The 19,404-nt window shown below is 36.3% G+C and overlaps 1 protein-coding gene across 1 annotated transcript in view; it reads right to left on the minus strand.

The window, feature by feature from the left end:
• The window catches only part of LOC122816399 (multidrug resistance-associated protein 1-like), an 827,783-nt gene that overhangs the window by 43,288 nt on the left and 765,091 nt on the right, over positions 1-19,404 (minus strand). The window contains exons 25-26 of the mRNA XM_044089157.1: positions 5,291-5,392; positions 2,727-2,873 (exon numbers count right to left, since the gene is read on the minus strand). Of these exons, the coding sequence (XP_043945092.1) occupies positions 2,727-2,873; positions 5,291-5,392 (249 nt within the window). The remainder of the gene's footprint in view (positions 1-2,726; positions 2,874-5,290; positions 5,393-19,404) is intronic.

The raw sequence follows: 19,404 nt of genomic DNA on the forward strand, positions 1-19,404 counted from the left end.
CCTCCAAGCTATGTATGCAGTTTGCACAACACTACTCTGACATCTATGTAGGAACAGAGCAACATGGCAAGCGATTCTTGTCAGATATTATGCTCTTCGGCTTGTCTCATGTCTCACCAAGCTGCTGTCTCAGCTCTGGGGTACACAGTGATTTCCTGACAGCAACAAGGCTAAGTGAAGTCCAACTAGAAGGTTAGTCACTGGATAGGATTGGTGTGAGGATGGGACGGAGTGTCCAGCACAGTCTCCACCATCTCAGGATGAGGGAAGCAGTAAGGCCAACTGCTGTACTGACACCAGACAAAAATTAGGTGTCAAATACAGGAGGAGGAGGAACCAGCAGAAACTGTTTCATTACGGGATGTGTGTCCGCCAAGCAGCATACACTGTAGCCAGAATGAGGCATGCACAGTAGTACACATTTATGGGGACCAGTAGTCAGTCATACTAAAAAAGCCACTGTGGGAACTGGGGAGGTAAGGCATACAAAATTCTCCTGATGGGTACCTGAATGATGGTCTCCCATATCAGTTTCTCAACCTGTGGTGGAATGAGTGAACCAGTCAACTAATATAGGGAATGAATGGGCCAGTTTCATGATTCTACAGCTAATGATTGGCAGGTGGTGAGAACCCCCAAAAATCTTGGCCAGTTAACAACACATTCAAAACTTCATATTTCTCAGTACCTGTGTTATGAATTCTCCAGGAATCTCTGGTTGAAGCTTGAGTTTTTCATGAAATCTTTATGATACAAGATCTTCCTCAAACTGTTTAAAAGGGTATAATTTAAATTGTCAATTGTACACAGCACCAACACACAAAACATCAAACTTAAATCATCAAACAAGCACAGCATCAAACAAGGCAGGTGCCAGATGTCTGTGATCGTGTTTCAAGTGCTGAGTGGGATTTTGCCCTTTTCCAGCTGTAGTGTGATCTCAGAGTTGGTGTATACTATTAGCAGAGGGGGTGAGGTGCAGGGGGTGGAGGGTTGGGCTTGCCTACTTGGGAAAAATATATTCAGACTTTATTTTGTTCTTTTTGTTGCTGTGCAGGTTTGATGTTTCATGTGTTGATATTGCATGCAATTGACCATTTAAACTAGATCTGTTTAAGAAACAGGCACTGCATTCTTGTGCTATGAATGCCTAGCCTTTGATTTTTCTCTCAGCTATGTCATGTAAGCGGATTCACTTCATAATCACGAAATACTGAAATATCGAATTTCAGTATCTTGAAACTATGAAACCAAATCCACAAAACACCGAAACTACAAAACCCGAGCCCAAAACCGCAAAATTCAAAACACCGAACAAACCGCATATACTACACCATGCATACACCACAACACCCACATCACAACATAAACAAACAAAAACTACACACATACACAACTCATACACACATCAGCAGGGGGGCAAGCCACCCTGCACCCCCCATGTGGGGGGCTGCAGCCCTCCCCTACATATATATATATATATATATATATATACTAACTCCGAGATTGCACAAACAGGAAACAAAAGCAAACTCACACAAGCACATTCTCCAGTCCCTCACACACACATCAAACATATCAGCACACTCAAACACACTCTAACCCCACTCAAATCCCTTACAAAACACTCACTCACTTACCTGACAAAACACCTAGATCCACACACGGCACCATGCATCATAAGCACACACAATCCCAGACATCACGTAGTGTAAGGCCATAACCGTGAATTTGAGATATTCTAATTCTCAATTATGAACTTTCGCTATTTTAAACATTCGGGTTTATAGTCTTGAGATACTGAAATTCGACATTTCAGTATTTCGAGATTCTAAACGGCTCCCCATGTAAACACATAACTTTTCCAAACAGGAGTTTTCAGATCTCCCACAAAGTTCTAGCATGAAATATATGCTAACTTGTCTTCTCCGACAGGAGACAGTCAAATAGCAAATGTGCGACCACCTCTTCAGATCCAGTCAATGAATTACAAACTAATCTCTCCCAAGGAATGGGAACAGAAGACAAGATGGGGCAGGTGTACATCTGCGGGTGTGAGTTCTTGCAATGAATTACTGTAAGACTTTTGCAGAACACTGTGGATCCTGTAGCAATCATTGGAATTCAGTGTCTGTTCCTAAATGACTTTGGTTATACGATCCTCCTTGCAACTCCATTTTTGTAATTAGAAATAGTTAAGAAAAAAGTGTACAGTGCCAGCAAAATTAATTAATTAGTTTGTTAAGTAACTGGGTAGGGTTGGTTAGCTTGGTCTCAGGAAGCATCATCAACCATAAGCAGGGCAGAAGGTCTTATTTAAAATGTAACTAGACATATTAAAATGTATGCTTAAAGATGTGAAAAAAGAACCAAAACATATTAAAGAAATAAAATGTGGCTTCATTGAATGTCTCTTTAAGATGACCAGCAGTGTAGTATGTCATAAGGCTATATTCAGTTCCCAGTAAATCATTTATATGGAACTATTTTGCAAACAATTGTACTCAGTCAAAAAATTATGCAAACAATTTACCTAACATTTTATACCATTATATAAACTGAGCCCACTTCAACTATGACATATGACAATGTGCTTTTACAGAAAAAAGTATCATATAAATTAATCTCATGCTTTATCTACTATAGATATCTATATTTCTGAAAAAAGCAATAAAATATGGTATAGCAAGAAAATTACTCTATTTGCAGAATTAAAACTATCTTACCTTTTCTCCACCAAATATTGTTACGTTAATGTTTTTTAATGCCAGCTCTCTGTCTTTCCTATATCGTAGCCCATAGTTCTCAAACTCTACCCTTCCATTCGATGGCCACGTACTTGACAATGAGTCATATTCTGTATTCCATGGAGCCTGAGAAAATAAATCACAGCTGAATACTGCTAGTTCTGAAGCTCTCAGTAGCTTCTTAGTAATGGTGTGTAACTGATTTAATATGCATGGCCTGGCAATAAAAACCTGTCCAGATTGTAGCATGTGTTCATGTTTAACTAGTTTTATAGACACGGTTACTTAATAGCTCAATGGCGTTGCTGTGGCTTCTGCTTTTGTTTCCCCAAAGACTAACAGAAAATAAGGGCTATATTCCAAAACCCACTTGAAGCATCGTTTATGGAGAACACTGTAGCATCAACAAGCTTAAGGTGCAGTATCCTAAGAGTGGTAGAATAAACCTCTCTCTCATAATTGTATCAACTTCTTTGTCAATGTATATTCCTTCATTACCATTTTTTTAATGACTGGTACCTTAAGTATAGACCTTTCAGATGGGTGTTTCGACTTTTAAAAACTGCAGCAAACCACTTGCTGCATTTGCAGCATGTAACTTACTCCAATTTGCACCACATAACAAGTGCTGAATCACTACAGTCCTGACTGCAAAAGCAGTTTCAGCATTTACTTCCATACAGTACAGAAATGAATGACAGTATTACACTGCTGATCAGTCACCCTACTCTAACATCTTGTGTTTAGGGGGTGGCTGCCCCCTTTGCGTCACCATAGCTATACATCTGTGCTGCACCTAGAATGCAGAGGTAGCATTACATTCTGTGCACATATAGGCCTCATGGGGGATACAAGTATACGCTGTTAACTCAGTACCTGGAGATTTTTTTAGCACACAGTTCACTACATTTACACATTTAACTCATACCACAGTCACTACATCACATTTTATTTGAGGTAGACAGACACTTCCATTTTAAGCTACAACACTGTTAAAACACAAGTATTGATTTATATACAAGTTATACAACACAAGTAATGCAATGCAACAGCACGACGATAATACAATGACAATTCAAAAAAATATGTCACATTAATAAACAACCTTCTGCAGACAAAAAGCTGGTGCTCACGCTGGAAATGAATGGTAAACATATTTATTTACCTGATAACTGTCTGTGAATCAATCATAAAGGTGGTTGTTATTGACCTGGGGAAGGTTAGGTAGTGCAAAGCCACAAGAAGAAGGGCAGGACAACTGGGGCAACTACTCTGAGTGTAAGATGTTAGGGTTCACAATCGGAACTGTAGAAGAACTGCTAACTGGTCCATGCAAGTAGGTTGATCATCATTTAAGCAGCCACTACTTGAGTATTACGAACTGTAGCAAGGAGAAAGCCCAGTGTTTGCTACTGTTCAGTAAAAAATGACTGTATGTACATACCCAACAATGGTTTGCATAGCCTGAAGATTTTTATCCTCAGCTTTGAGAGGGTTGCTTTTGGTGCTCAGCCATAGCCACAGCCCCCTGGATGGGATGCCAAATGACATCATTGCCGAGGACACTAAGTGACCTTGCTACAACTCTGAGGACCTGATGGTCGCTGGAACTGCATTCTATACTTAAAGTCACCAAATAGAGATTGCCTTTGTGAATCACTTCAGTGAATAGTTTTGGGGTGAGAATGAAGAGTAAAAGTTTTACTTTTAAGGGATGAGCTTAAAATGAACATTGATTATGTTCAGGATTTTGTATATTGGTAAGAAAGACAATAATCTGACTCCTAATGGGACTGATAAAAATGTTGCCGTGGTGTGAGAGGTTCACTGGTGCTTGAAGAAGAATGTGTTATTTGTAAATCCACAGATTTTGTTTAGTAACATTTGGTGCTTGTTAAAGCTGATGGAGATCCACCAGGCACAAGTGAGAGATAAATGTAAAGGAATGCCAAAAAACATCCGAGAGACTATTGAAAAGATTACAAGACAAACTTGTTTTGGAATCATAATATAGTACCCCAAAGTTTCATTATAGCAGGCATACAGCCCAACTTTGACAATGTTACTGCTGCATGCCCGGTTCTCTGAATCCTCACAGCTGCTAAGCATCTCATCACAGCATCATTTATTTAAAAATTCTAGCTAGTGCCCCATACTAATTTTTCAAAAGCTATAAAAGAAAAAAGACAATGACAGCAAAATTGTTATATATGAAGCACTTTTACATTTCATGCAACATCATGGAAACAAGTTTCACTTTTTTGAATAGGAAGTGTGCCTTCATAAATGTCTTGCACCACTTGTTACTGAAACAAAAATACGCCCATGGTATTTTTATTTTTGAATGTTCCGCTCACGCGTAAGGGCATAAAAAGTATATGTTTCTTTGAGGCTTATGCAGGATTTCATATACTGGATATTTTAGAAAAGTAAAAATGTTGCCCCTTTATCATGATCTTTACCATAACTGTTCTATGTAGCTTACTGTTTTGTGAAAAAATGCAAATGACTTGGTACAAAGAAAAAGTATACAATTACATTACCTCATTCTCTGTTTCACAATACTCTCTAATTCTCTCTGCAGCAACAATGTTCGTCTCCAATTCAGTTATCATATTCACTGCTGCATTTAAGGCACCTGTCAGCTATGAAAAAGATCAAAGTTAGATTTTATTCTTTCTTTTTTTAAGTAGCAGGTTTAATTACAGAACATGGCTTAAGAAGTATATATAAACTGGCACAGAAAAAGGCAACTTCTTGACTCCCTGAGTTCTCTGACCCCTTCTTTAGCTGGATATATATTTAACAGTCTACCTGCTTCTACTTCAAAATGAAACAGTTTACACCTGTCCCAGGAATTTTAACGCACTTGTTCCAAGTGTCCATTACTATGTAAAAAATATACTTATAGCAACCCTGAAATATCCACCTTCTAAAAAAAAGTATATAATCAATGTGCAAAAGCTAAACACATTTATGTATGTCATATCTGAAATAGAAAAAAATATTTGGTTTTGCATGATTTCACCACCAACATTAATCAGATGCAGAAAAAACAGAAAGCACAAAGAACTGGATTGAAAACATAAAACAATTCTTTTCTGCCATAAAGTGGTTCTAATTGCTACCTTAAAACTGAAGTTTATTACAAACACTGATATAAGAAATCGATCAGAAAGTCTGAAGATCCACCCTCTGGAATGTAATCAACTTATTTTGCTGGGAGAAGACCGGACGTATCTAGTATCCTAAGTATAGTTACTAAGCAGTACTTATTCTAAAGGCAAGGCAAATAATTCCATGTAAATGAATGCCCTGCATCCATATTGGGTTAAAAGAAATTATGTTCATTATATTGATCACTGCTGCAGTAGCCTTAGCTATATGGGTAATATCCTGCCAAGGATATAACAGCCAACCAGCTTCCAAACCTTCAGGGCACTTTCCATGCACCCAAACTGTCAGGCAGCTTGAACTGAGCTGATTAAAAGACAAGTTTGGGGCGTGAAGCAGAGCTTAACTGACACCGAAGTGTACATTCCTCTGAGGCTTTCAAGGGTCAACAGTCGGCTTGTGTTTTCCTTCAGTGAAGAAAAACTTCCAGTTTCTCAGTTTTGTTGATGTTTTTATTTCTTTCCTCTTCGGGAAATTATTTCAAAGGCAGGAGGATTGTGTTTTAAATGGAGTACTTGATTTTTTTTGTCATTTAAAAGTGATATAAATTACCTAAAAACATTTTTCATGTGGAGAAATTGTGTTTATTTTACTTTTGTGAGGCTTGCATAGTGTTTTAAAGTACTTCTTTCTGCGTTTTTCTTTCACAAAAGTGACCTTTGCTGACTTGTTGTGTTTACTGGCAATTGTTGCTTGTCTTCTCTGGGAAAAAGGCACAATTTTCATCTTGACCATGGTACAGACTACCAGTCCCACGGTCATTCCCTTTTCCAGCCACAAAAAGAAAACAAATAAGCAAACAGCTTTTGCCACCACAGCAGGCTTCAATTTACCTCAGCTACAAGTGGGTGACTCTGCTGTAGCTATTAGTTGTACCTCAGATCACTCAATTTTACATTGGATTCCTTTGGTTTATCATGTCAGTCACTATGGACCAGGGTTAGCCATGTCTCCTGCAGCTACTGGGATCCCCTTAATGGGCAACGGAAAGCCACTCATCAGTTCTAAGAAAAGGAACAGGGAAGGTTTTCCTGTTGTGTTAGAATGCTGTGCCCATCCCTGGGGTAGCAGCCGCTGCCATCAGTAAAATCATTGGCTTCATTTTTCCTGTCAAAAAGAAACAGAAAACTAAGCAGATATCTACTGTTGCTCAATTTTCTTTGGATAGAAATAGTTTACTTGGTATAGTTCAGGTTTTAAGTCAGGCTACTGATTCTTCTTGTAAAGCAGTTTGTGGTAAAAGAAAGAGGAGTTCTTTTCCCTAAGAAATTCAGGATTCTGAATATGAAAAGGAGGATGAAAGGATGGATACAGTTTTTTTTTCCTCAGATTTCTGATTGACTCTTAGGGGAGAGCTCGGTTTCTGATATTCCCTGTGGTGGTTCTCTTTGTCTGATACTTTTACTAGAATGTGAGTGTTTTCAGTGAAGGAACACAGAGGTTTCTCAGTCTCTTGGAAATACTATGAGTTGTTTCAGAAGGATTTTCCAGAACCCACATACATTCCTCCTGTTCTGTCTGCTTTAGAGGATGTGCGTGTGTTACTGCCTGCGGTTCTCCTGACAGTCAGCCAGTTGCCCATAAAAAGGCAAACAGGATGTATAAAGTTCTTCAGTCTTTTAAATTGTGTACATTATTCCCAAACCTGACCCAGCAGCTATAGCTTTGGTTGATCCCTCTACTCCTAAGGACTTAGTTAATTCCAACCCCACTCTTTCTGATAAGGATGGGAAGATTATTGATAAGTATGGAAAAAAGTATGGAAAAAATTGTGAAAGATTGAGGAAGGTTTTATCTGTAATTTCTTATTGTGAGGAAATATGTGCTTTAAATAACTATCCTGCTACATTTTGAAACGGAAAAGCAAATCAGAGAATGGACCATTTACCATACTGCCCACTAAGAGCTTCTACACCAATTACAAGACCAGCATTCAGAAATGCATGCCGGAACAGTAATAAACCCCAATGGTAACCCCCAACACCTTGCACCCCGAGTGGCTGCCTTTTTTACACCACCCTAGTTATGGCTTGGATCAGGTGTGGTTTTCTATCAGCAGGCAAACTCCTACTGATGTCTGATTCCATGGCGAGAGATAGAGAGACTGAACTCCTCAGCAGAAAGAGCAAGAAGGAGATCATTGTTTGGTCAATTGTAGGAGCTACAATATAACAACGTAATGAGGAGCTACAATATAACAATGTAATGAGGAGCTACAATATAGCAACTTAATGAGGAGCTACAATATAACAACGTAATGACGATCTACAATATAACAACTTAATGAGGAGCTACAATATAACAACGTAATGAGGAGCTACAATAAAACAACTTAATGAGGAGCTACAATATAACAACGTAATGAGGAGCTACAGTATAACAACGTAATAAGGATCTACAATATAACAACGTAATGAGGAGCTACAATAAAACAACTTAATGAGGAGCTACAATATAACAATGTAACAATGTAATAAGGAGCTACAATATAACAACGTAATGAGGAGCTACAATATAACAACTTAATGAGGAGCTACAATATAATAACTTAATGAGGAGCTACAATATAACAACGTAATGAGGAGTTACAATATAACTTAATGAGGAGCTGCAATATAACAACTTAATGAGGAGCTACAATATAACAGCGTAATGAAGAGCTACAATATAACAACTTAATGAGGAGCTACAATATGACAGCGTAATGAAGAGCTACAATATAACAACGTAATGAGGAGCTACAATATAACAATGTAATGAGGAGCTACAATATAACAACGTAATGAGGAGCTACAATAAAACAACTTAATGAGGAGCTACAATATAACAATGTAACAATGTAATGAGGAGCTACAATATAACAACTTAATGAGGAGCTACAATATAACAACGTAATGAGGAGCTACAATATAACAACTTAATGAGGAGCTACAATATAATAACTTAATGAGGAGCTACAATATAACAACGTAATGAGGAACTACAATATAACAATGTAATGAGGAGCTACAATATAACAACTTAATGAGGAGCTGCAATATAACAACTTAATGAGGAGCTACAATATAACAGCGTAATGAAGAGCTATAACATAACAACATAATGAAGAGCTACAATGTAACAGTGTAATGAAGAGCTACAATATAACAACGTAATGAGGATCTACAATATAACAACGTAATGAGGATCTACAATATAACAACGTAATGAGGAGCTACTATATAACAATGTAATGAGGAGCTACAATATAACAACGTAATGAGGAGCTACAATATAACAACTTAATGAGGAGCTACAATATAACAACGTAATGAGGAGCTACAATATAACAATGTAATGAGGAGCTACAATATAACAACGTAATGAGGAGCTACAATATAACAATGTAATGAGGAGCTGCAATATAACAACTTAATGAGGAGCTACAATATAACAGTGTAATGAAGAGCTACAATATAACAACTTAATGAGGAGCTACAATATAACAACGTAATGAGGAGTTACAATAAAACAACTTAATGAGGAGCTACAATATAACAACGTAATGAGGAGTTACAGTATAACAACTTAATGAGGAGCTACAATATAACAATGTAATGAGGAGCTACAATATAACAACGTAATGAGGAGCTACAATATAATAACTTAATGAGGAACTACAATATAACAACATAATGAGGAGGTACAATATAACAACGTAATGAGGAGCTACAATATAACAACGTAATGAGGAGCTACAATATAACAACTTAATGAGGAGCTACAATATAACAACTTAATGAACAGGCTTACAAAATTCAATCTCACACTAAAAGTGGAAAATTGTAACTGCCTATGGTTGTTAAAATAATTGTAGGCAGCCGATTGATGAGTGCTAATAGAGCTAAAATAACCAGTCTGGGTGGAGGCTACACTTGCTTTTTATTGAAATTAAACAAAAAGGGGCTAAACACACTTACCAGTTTCATTTATATAATCAAACTTCATCAGGCCCTTTATCAAAATGAATTGCAAAACCTCAGATATAAGGAGCATTGACATATCAAGGCAGCTTAGTTGCCCATCACACTGAAATGACCAGTGGAGGTCTGGAATATTAATATATTAAAGCTCTGGCACATTAACACACAAAACAGAAGGTGTATGTGAATACCATGTCCAAGAACCAACTGAAAATGCATTTCAGTATGCACAATTAAACTACATAGAGGAATACGAATAGACCATCAGGCACATAGTCAGCACCAAGGAAAGGCAACAAGGACTAAACTTAAAAACACTGCCAGTTTGTAAGAGCCTTAAAAAAAAACAATTAGATTTGTAAAGCCCATAGACCCCTGGCCAACTGAAGGGATTAACCAGTCAACTAATAGTAGCTGACCTTGCTGTGGGCTCTTCCAATAAAAAAACATTCAGTGAAAGCTGTGGGTGTAAGGCAACTGTGCAGCCACTAGAGTACCTGGGTGGACCAGCTGGACAGTGACCAAGTATCCAATCATGTAGTACCCAAAGCTGGAAAGGGTGCATACCAAGCCATCACAGTGGTAGTTGCAGATGATCACCAATTCGGATGAAAGAGGAAACAACAGCACCCAGCAAAAACCTATGTGGACAAAGACAGAACTTGCTCAGAAGGTATTCCACTTTGAGTTTCAAAACTCAGATTAAGTTAACAATGTGAATAAATGCACCACTGTGCCATTCTATCTATATTCATTTAAAATGGTTAGGAGGGTGGCTTAATCGTTACGGTGTTTGCCTTACAAACACAAGGTGCAGGGTTTCAGTCTCACAAGGGATAATTGTCTAGGCGTAAAATGGCTCACAAGGGGAGTTAGCTTAGTACTAATCTATGAACCTATGAAACAATATCAGTTAAAAGTCACATGGCAGTTATTTTGTCATGGTGTCCCTGTACACCCACTTCCAGTAGTTTTCAAAGTAGTTATTTTCTCAGCATTACTTGTAGAATATTTAAAATTAGTAGACACAAATTACCGCTGGACACTCCCAAAGTATCCCATAGCAAAAAATAGGTACAAGCTTGATAGAACAACTATCAGGATACACCACGAGAATCCTTCTTGTAAAAAACTTCTTTATTCCAAAAACAGTAACAGATGATGATGGAAGATGAGCGCTTTCGCGTGCTTCACGCACGCTTCTTCAGATCTACTGGAATACATTTTATTCTTCTCTTATATAGTAAAGAACTTCTAATTAAACACAGAACAGACCAATAAAAACAGACCAATTAAAAACAGAACAATATAGGCAGACCAATAAAAACTCGTCATCATTAATTGATAAGTCAGATGCATCAGCTGTTCTTTACCATTGAAACACAGCGACCTGACTAACATCTCCAAATATAAATATAAATATAAATATACAACTATTCAATGTATTGCTCATCATGTGACAATGCTTTCATTCAAATATCACGAAGCATAAACATCACTAACCCAGTAGTGTAAAAAAATATATAAAAATATAAACATCAATCAATATAAAATACAAGAGATGTAAAATAGGAATTACGGACAAACTCAAGAGCTGCCACGTAACATACCTATCATACTCTCTCTGTTACAAATTGGATATGAAACACAGACCATGTTATAAACCATCCCATAAGGACAGTGTATTGAGTACGAAACACAGTCCATATTGTAAACCATCCCATCAGGACGGTATATTGAACACTGGCCATTCCTATCACTCAGTTTGCACATGACAAGTTAAAAAACTCGTCAACATCTTTTGAATTAAGTGAAAACATATATAAATAAAAATTATACCAGCCTTGCTGAGAGATCGCTAAAATCTCTAACGTATATGTTTAGTTGCTATTCATTTTAATTCTTTAAGCACAAACGGTTAGATGAAATAAATTGAATGAAACAGATTGAATGAAACAGATATGAAGCCTATCTCTTTAAAGTAACGTCCCGGTGAAGCGGATTCGACTGTCACGCTGAAGAACAAAAATTTTTAGCTATAAAAAGCTTGACATCATTCTGACGTACAGACTGATCGGATAGATAGGACATAAATTGATGCTCAAGATCTATATATGGAGAATACAGAAACAAGCAACAAAAAACATGTGAAATTGTTCTATCAACTGACTAAAATGTAAGGAGTATGATGGCATACTAAATCTGTAAGACACAACAAACAAAGTCAACATTTATATCTGGGATGACCATGACGTAAAATAAGAATGCCTCAAAACAAAACATGAAAATAAAATAAAATGAACAAAACAAACTGTTGAGGATATATAATTATTGTCTTGTAGTGTAGCTCAAACCTGAAAAACCTGTATTGCTGGAAATATAACAATTGGCTTACAGGATCAATAATCTCCTGTATAACAACCCCATCATATAATGCATAAAATCCAAGAATGACCCTGAAACAAATTTGCTATGCAAGTAATGGCCATAAGCCTACTGAAATCCATCCATGTAACCTATTCTAGGTGAAAGATAGAAAACAAACCAAAATTAAACCACAGCTAAAACAGAACCAAAAACAAGAACAAAACCAGGAACAGGCACAAACACAAGCATAAAACTCTGACTAGGTGGTTCATTGGAGTTAAGAGATGTAAAAACTCTGCAACTATATTCAAAATTAAATATACATATGTATGGCTTTATCAAGTCAATGTTGTTAGAACAAAGCTAAGTTAGCAAACAATATCTTGTCTAGCTAGATTCTGAAATATAATCTCTATATAGGTCAAAAGTCAAATTTACAATGAAACAAACCAACCTGTTGTTGACTAATAAATATGAACAAGCTGCTTTAAATATAACATGATTATTCATCTATTTTCTAAGACAGGCTTCAGGGAAACATAGTTGTTAATACCAGGTTCCCTATGTGCTCCTGAGCGAAAAATCCACTCTAACTCTAATCTAGCTAAATAATTGCTGTTATTGCCCATCCTAGGATTAGTTTTTAAGACCTATAAGACTCTAAACCTGAACTCATGTGTAGGGTTCATATTAACATGTTTTGCCAGCGCGTTCAATTCGTTGTTCTTCCGAATATCATAAATATGGCTGTAAATGCGTTCTTTCAACCTCTTCTTAGTGAGTCCAATATAGAATGCCTGACAAGATGTGCAATTGGCCATATATATTAAATTTGTAGTGTTACAGTCAGTGTATCTGTAAGGTTTATATTCAAAATGGCCTCCTGGATGTTTAAAATATTGTATGGTCGTGATGTATTTACACATCTGACATTTTTTACATGGAAAAGTGCCATGTGTCTTTAGCTCATTTTCTCTAATGTTTGGAATATTATTCAACCCCTTTGAGAAAATCTCCTTCAGATTATCACAGGTCCGATATGTAAAGAGTGGTCTGTCACCTACCAGTGACTTTACATCATCTGTCATCGTTAGTATGTTCCAATGTTTAGTTATTATATTTCTTATCCCACTATTGTCATTAGTATATTTCAACATGAACATTACTTTTTTATCATTAGTTCCTTGTATGTTATAAGTTCTTTTATCTTTTTTATCTTTTTTATCTTTTTTAAAAGAGCTCATTCTATCGCTTTTGACTGTTCTTAAATTATGTTCTGGGCAAGCTCGTCCAACTATAGTGGGCACTATGTCCTGTCTTATATCTTTAATCAAGGACCGATTATAACCCCTATCTAAGAAAAGTAACTCCATGGTATCTGCTTCTTTTTGTAAAATGAGGGGATCCTTACATATCTTAGTGATCCTTGAGAATTGACCTCTAGCAACCCCAGAAAATATATGCCTGGGGAGCATACTGTTGTAGTCCACCATTGTGTTCCTCCAACATGTTTTCCTAAACAATTTTGAGGTCAATCCCCCTTCACTGTTAAAATATAGTGTCACATCTAAAAAATCTATGTCTCCACTAGAGTGTTCATATGTGAACTTAAGAAAAGTAGTGGTTGCTTCTAGGTATTCTATAAACTCTCGGAGTTCCTCTATGGTGCCATCCCATAGCAATAAAACATTGTCTACAAATCTCCTATACAGCCGTATCTTGTCCATCCATGAGCTGTTGAAAAAATGTTCCTGCTCCCAATAGTATAGGACAAGATTGGCGTAGGAGTTTGCACATGGGGTGCCCATGGCGACACCCCATGTCTGCAAATAGAATTTGCTGTTAAACATAAACAAATTACAGTATAACACCATATCCAACAGTTGACTGATCAGAATTTGTCGATCACATGAAAAATTACTGTTCTTAACCATTAGCTCTCTTAAGGCTTGCAAACCATATTCATTTGGAATACATGTAAATAGGTTGCGGACATCAAGCGTGACCAAAAGCAAATCCCTACCATCAGAGTTTAGTAACTCCATTGAATCTAGATCATTCAATAAGTGTTGTGTGTCCCTTAGAATAGTAACAATGTTGTTGACCAAAGGTCTCAACATTTTCTCTAAAAATACTGAAATATTATAAGTCGCCCATTGCCTACCTGATACTATTGGTCGCATGGGCAAGGGCTCAACTTTTTTGTGTATTTTGGGTAAACCTTTCAATACTGGTATAAGTGGTTCATTGATATGCAAAAAATCATACATCTCTCGACTAATTTGTCGACACATGAGCAAATCATATAAATTGTCACTAACATCATTTATTATATCCATAACCCCTTCAAGTGTAAGTTCCTTGTATGTGCTATCATGTGTGAGACTTGTTTGCATGATGGAGTTGTATTCATCTCTATCTAATACAACAACCCCTCCTCCTTTGTCAGCTGATGTTATTAAAATATCATTATTCCTTCGTAAACTGATCAAAGAATCATGTTCAGCTCTATTTAAGTTAAAAAACCTGTTCCTAACACATTTCCTTGAGTAAAAGGCATATAAATCTTTTTCACATGTTTTAACAAAGCACTCCACCATGGGTGGTAACTGAGGAGAGAAAGTACTTTTCCGTTTGAAGAGGAACTGGAATTGACTTCTTTGGTATTTAATCGCTCTAAATATACTTTATCTGTTCATGACATTTCACTCTTGAATAGAGGTTTAAATTTTATTCCCTCGCAGTCGAGTAAATTATCTGAGTCTCTGATTGATTTGAGACTTTTTGCGAGGAAAGTTGCCATCAAATTGTTTTTTAAAAATAAGGTTGTTGAGGGAGGCAATGGCAATGTGAATGAGTTCAAACAGAAAAGTACGTTCTCTCCTCAGTTACCACCCATGGTGGAGTGCTTTGTTAAAACATGTGAAAAAGATTTATATGCCTTTTACTCAAGGAAATGTGTTAGGAACAGGTTTTTCAACTTAAATAGAGCTGAACATGATTCTTTGATCAGTTTACGAAGGAATAATGATATTTTAATAACATCAGCTGACAAAGGAGGAGGGGTTGTTGTATTAGACAGAGATGAATACAACTCCATCATGCAAACAAGTCTCACACATGATAGCACGTACAAGGAACTTACACTTGAAGGGGTTATGGATATAATAAATGATGTTAGTGACAATTTATATGATTTGCTCATGTGTCGACAAATTAGTCGAGAGATGTATGATTTTTTGCATATCAATGAGCCACTTATACCAGTATTGAAAGGTTTACCCAAAATACACAAAAAAGTTGAGCCCTTGCCCATGCGACCAATAGTATCAGGTAGGCAATGGCAAGACTTATAATATTTCAGTATTTTTAGAAAATGTTGAGACCTTTGGTCAACAACATTGTTACTATTCTAAGGGACACACAACACTTATTGAATGATCTAGATTCAATGGAGTTACTAAACTCTGATGGTAGGGATTTGCTTTTGGTCACGCTTGATGTCCGCAACCTATTTACATGTATTCCAAATGAATATGGTTTGCAAGCCTTAAGAGAGCTAATGGTTAAGAACAGTAATTTTTCATGTGATCGACAAATTCTGATCAGTCAACTGTTGGATATGGTGTTATACTGTAATTTGTTTATGTTTAACAGCAAATTCTATTTGCAGACATGGGGTGTCGCCATGGGCACCCCATGTGCAAACTCCTACGCCAATCTTGTCCTATACTATTGGGAGCAGGAACATCTTTTCAACAGCTCATGGATGGACAAGATACGGCTGTATAGAAGATTTGTAGATGATGTTTTATTGCTATGGGATGGCACCATAGAGGAACTCCGAGAGTTTATAGAATACCTAGAAGCAACCACTACTTTTCTTAAGTTCACATATGAACACTCTAGTGGAGACATAGATTTTTTAGATGTGACACTATATTTTAACAGTGAAGGGAGACTGACCTCAAAATTGTTTAGGAAAACATGTTGGAGGAACACAATGGTGGACTACAACAGTACGCACCCCAGGCATATATTTCCTGGGGTTGCTAGAGGTCAATTCTCAAGGATCACTAAGATATGTAAGGATCCCCTCATTTTACAAAAAGAAGCAGATACCATGGAGTTACTTTTCTTAGATAGGGGTTATAATCAGTCCTTGATTAAAGATATAAGACAGGACATAGTGCCCACTATAGTTGGACGAGCTTGCCCAGAACATAATTTAAGAACAGTCAAAAGCGATAGAATGAGCTCTTTTAAAAAAGATAAAAAAGATAAAAAAGATAAAAGAACTTATAACATACAAGGAACTAATGATAAAAAAAGTAATGTTCATGTTGAAATATACTAATGACAATAGTGGGATAAGAAATATAATAACTAAACATTGGAACATACTAACGATGACAGATGATGTAAAGTCACTGGTAGGTGACAGACCACTCTTTACATATCGGACCTGTGATAATCTGAAGGAGATTTTCTCAAAGGGGTTGAATAATATTCCAAACATTAGAGAAAATGAGCTAAAGACACATGGCACTTTTCCATGTAAAAAATGTCAGATGTGTAAATACATCACGACCATACAATATTTTAAACATCCAGGAGGCCATTTTGAATATAAACCTTACAGATCCACTGACTGTAACACTACAAATTTAATATATATGGCCAATTGCACATCTTGTCAGTTGTTCTATATTGGACTCACTAAGAGGAGGTTGAGAGAACGCATTTACAACCATATTTATGATATTCGGAAGAACAACGAATTGAACGCGCTGGCAAAACATGTTAATATGAACCCTACACATGAGTTCAGGTTTAGAGTCTTACAGGTCTTAAAAACTAATCCTAGGATGGGCAATAACAGCAATTATTTAGCTAGATTAGAGTTAGAGTGGATTTTTCGCTCAGGAGCACATAGGGAACCTGGTATTAACAACTATGTTTCCCTGAAGCCTGTCTTAGAAAATAGATGAATAATCATGTTATATTTAAAGCAGCTTGTTCATATTTATTAGTCAACAACAGGTTGGTTTGTTTCGTTGTAAATTTGACTTTTGACCTATATAGAGATTATATTTCAGAATCTAGCTAGACAAGATATTGTTTGCTAACTTAGCTTTGTTCTAACAACATTGACTTGATAAAGTCATACATATGTCTACTTAATTTTGAATATAGTTGCAGAGTTTTTACATCTCTTAACTCCAATGAACCACTTAGTCAGAGTTTTATGCTTGTGTTTGTGCCTGTTCCTGGTTTTGTTCTTGTTTTTGGTTCTGTTTTAGCTGTGGTTTAATTTTGGTTTGTTTTCTATCTTTCACCTAGAATAGGTTACATGGATGGATTTCAGTAGGCTTATGGCCATTACTTGCATAGCAAATTTGTTTCAGGGTCATTCTTGGATTTTATGCATTATATGATGGGGTTGTTATACAGGAGATTATTGATCCTGTAAGCCAATTGTTATATTTCCAGCAATACAGGTTTTTCAGGTTTGAGCTACACTACAAGACAATAATTATATATCCTCAACAGTTTGTTTTGTTCATTTTATTTTATTTTCATGTTTTGTTTTGAGGCATTCTTATTTCACGTCATGGTCATCCCAGATATAAATGTTGACTTTGTTTGTTGTGTCTTACAGATTTAGTATGCCATCATACTCCTTACATTTTAGTCAGTTGGTAGAACAATTTCACATGTTTTTTGTTGCTTGTTTCTGTATTCTCCATATATAGATCTTGAGCATCAATTTATGTCCTATCTATCCGATCAGTCTGTACGTCAGAATGATGTCAAGCTTTTTATAGCTAAAAAATTTTTTGTTCTTCAGCGTGACAGTCAAATCCGCTTCACCGGGACGTTACTTTAAAGAGATAGGCTTCATATCTGTTTCATTCAATCTGTTTCATTCAATTTATTTCATCTAACCGTTTGTGCTTAAAGAATTAAAATGAACAGCAACTAAACATATACGTTAGAGATTTTAGCGATCTCTCAGCAAGGCTGGTATAATTTTTATTTATATATGTTTTCACTTAATTCAAAAGATGTTGACGAGTTTTTTAACTTGTCATGTGCAAACTGAGTGATAGGAATGGTCAGTATTCAATACACCGTCCTTATGGGATGGTTTACAATATGGTCTGTGTTTCGTACTCAATACACTGTCCTTATGGGATGGTTTATAACATGGTCTGTGTTTCATATCCAATTTGTAACAGAGAGAGTATGATAGGTATGTTACGTGGCAGCTCTTGAGTTTGTCCGTAATTCCTATTTTACATCTCTTATATTTTATATTGATTGATGTTTATATTTTTATATATTTTTTTACACTACTGGGTTAGTGATGTTTATGCTTCGTGATATTTGAATGAAAGCATTGTCACATGATGAGAAATACATTGAATAGTTGTATATTTATATTTATATTTGGAGATGTTAGGCAGGTTGCTGTGTTTCAATGGTAAAGAGCAGCTGATGCATCTGACTTATCAATTAATGATGACGAGTTTTTATTGGTCTGCCTATATTGTTCTGTTTTTAATTGGTCTGTTTTTATTGGTCTGTTCTGTGTTTAATTAGAAGTTCTTTACTATATAAGAGAAGAATAAAATGTATTCCAGTAGATCTGAAGAAGCGTGCGTGAAGCACGCGAAAGCGCTCATCTTCCATCATCATCTGTTACTGTTTTTGGAATAAAGAAGTTTTTTACAAGAAGGATTCTCGTGGTGTATCCTGATAGTTGTTCTATCAAGAATATTTAAAATAATAAAAGAACAGAACATTACAGATAAGAAAGTTTAGCTGCTAGACAAACCAAAAGGAAGATTAAGAAAAGGAAACTCTTTGAATACAGACAGCTTAGGGGCTTCTAGGAAATGACCCTTGAAGATATTAGCAGTATGGTTACATCTGCTCTGACAAAGGGATAAATCTTGGACTGGGCAGAGTTTGATAATAAAGAGTGGATAAAAACAAAGGAACAGGATGAGGTGTGGTAAAAGAAGATACGTAAACCAAAAAAATAATAACAAATACAGCACCAATACGGCTGAGTACTGAAAAATGTTTATCGTAAACCAAAAAATAATAACAAATACCGCACCGACATTGCTGAGTACTGAAAAATG

This window comes from Protopterus annectens, chromosome 12.part0 (genome assembly GCF_019279795.1).
Source record: "Protopterus annectens isolate FY-2018-M chromosome 12.part0, PAN1.0, whole genome shotgun sequence".
NCBI lineage: Eukaryota > Metazoa > Chordata > Ceratodontiformes > Protopteridae > Protopterus > Protopterus annectens.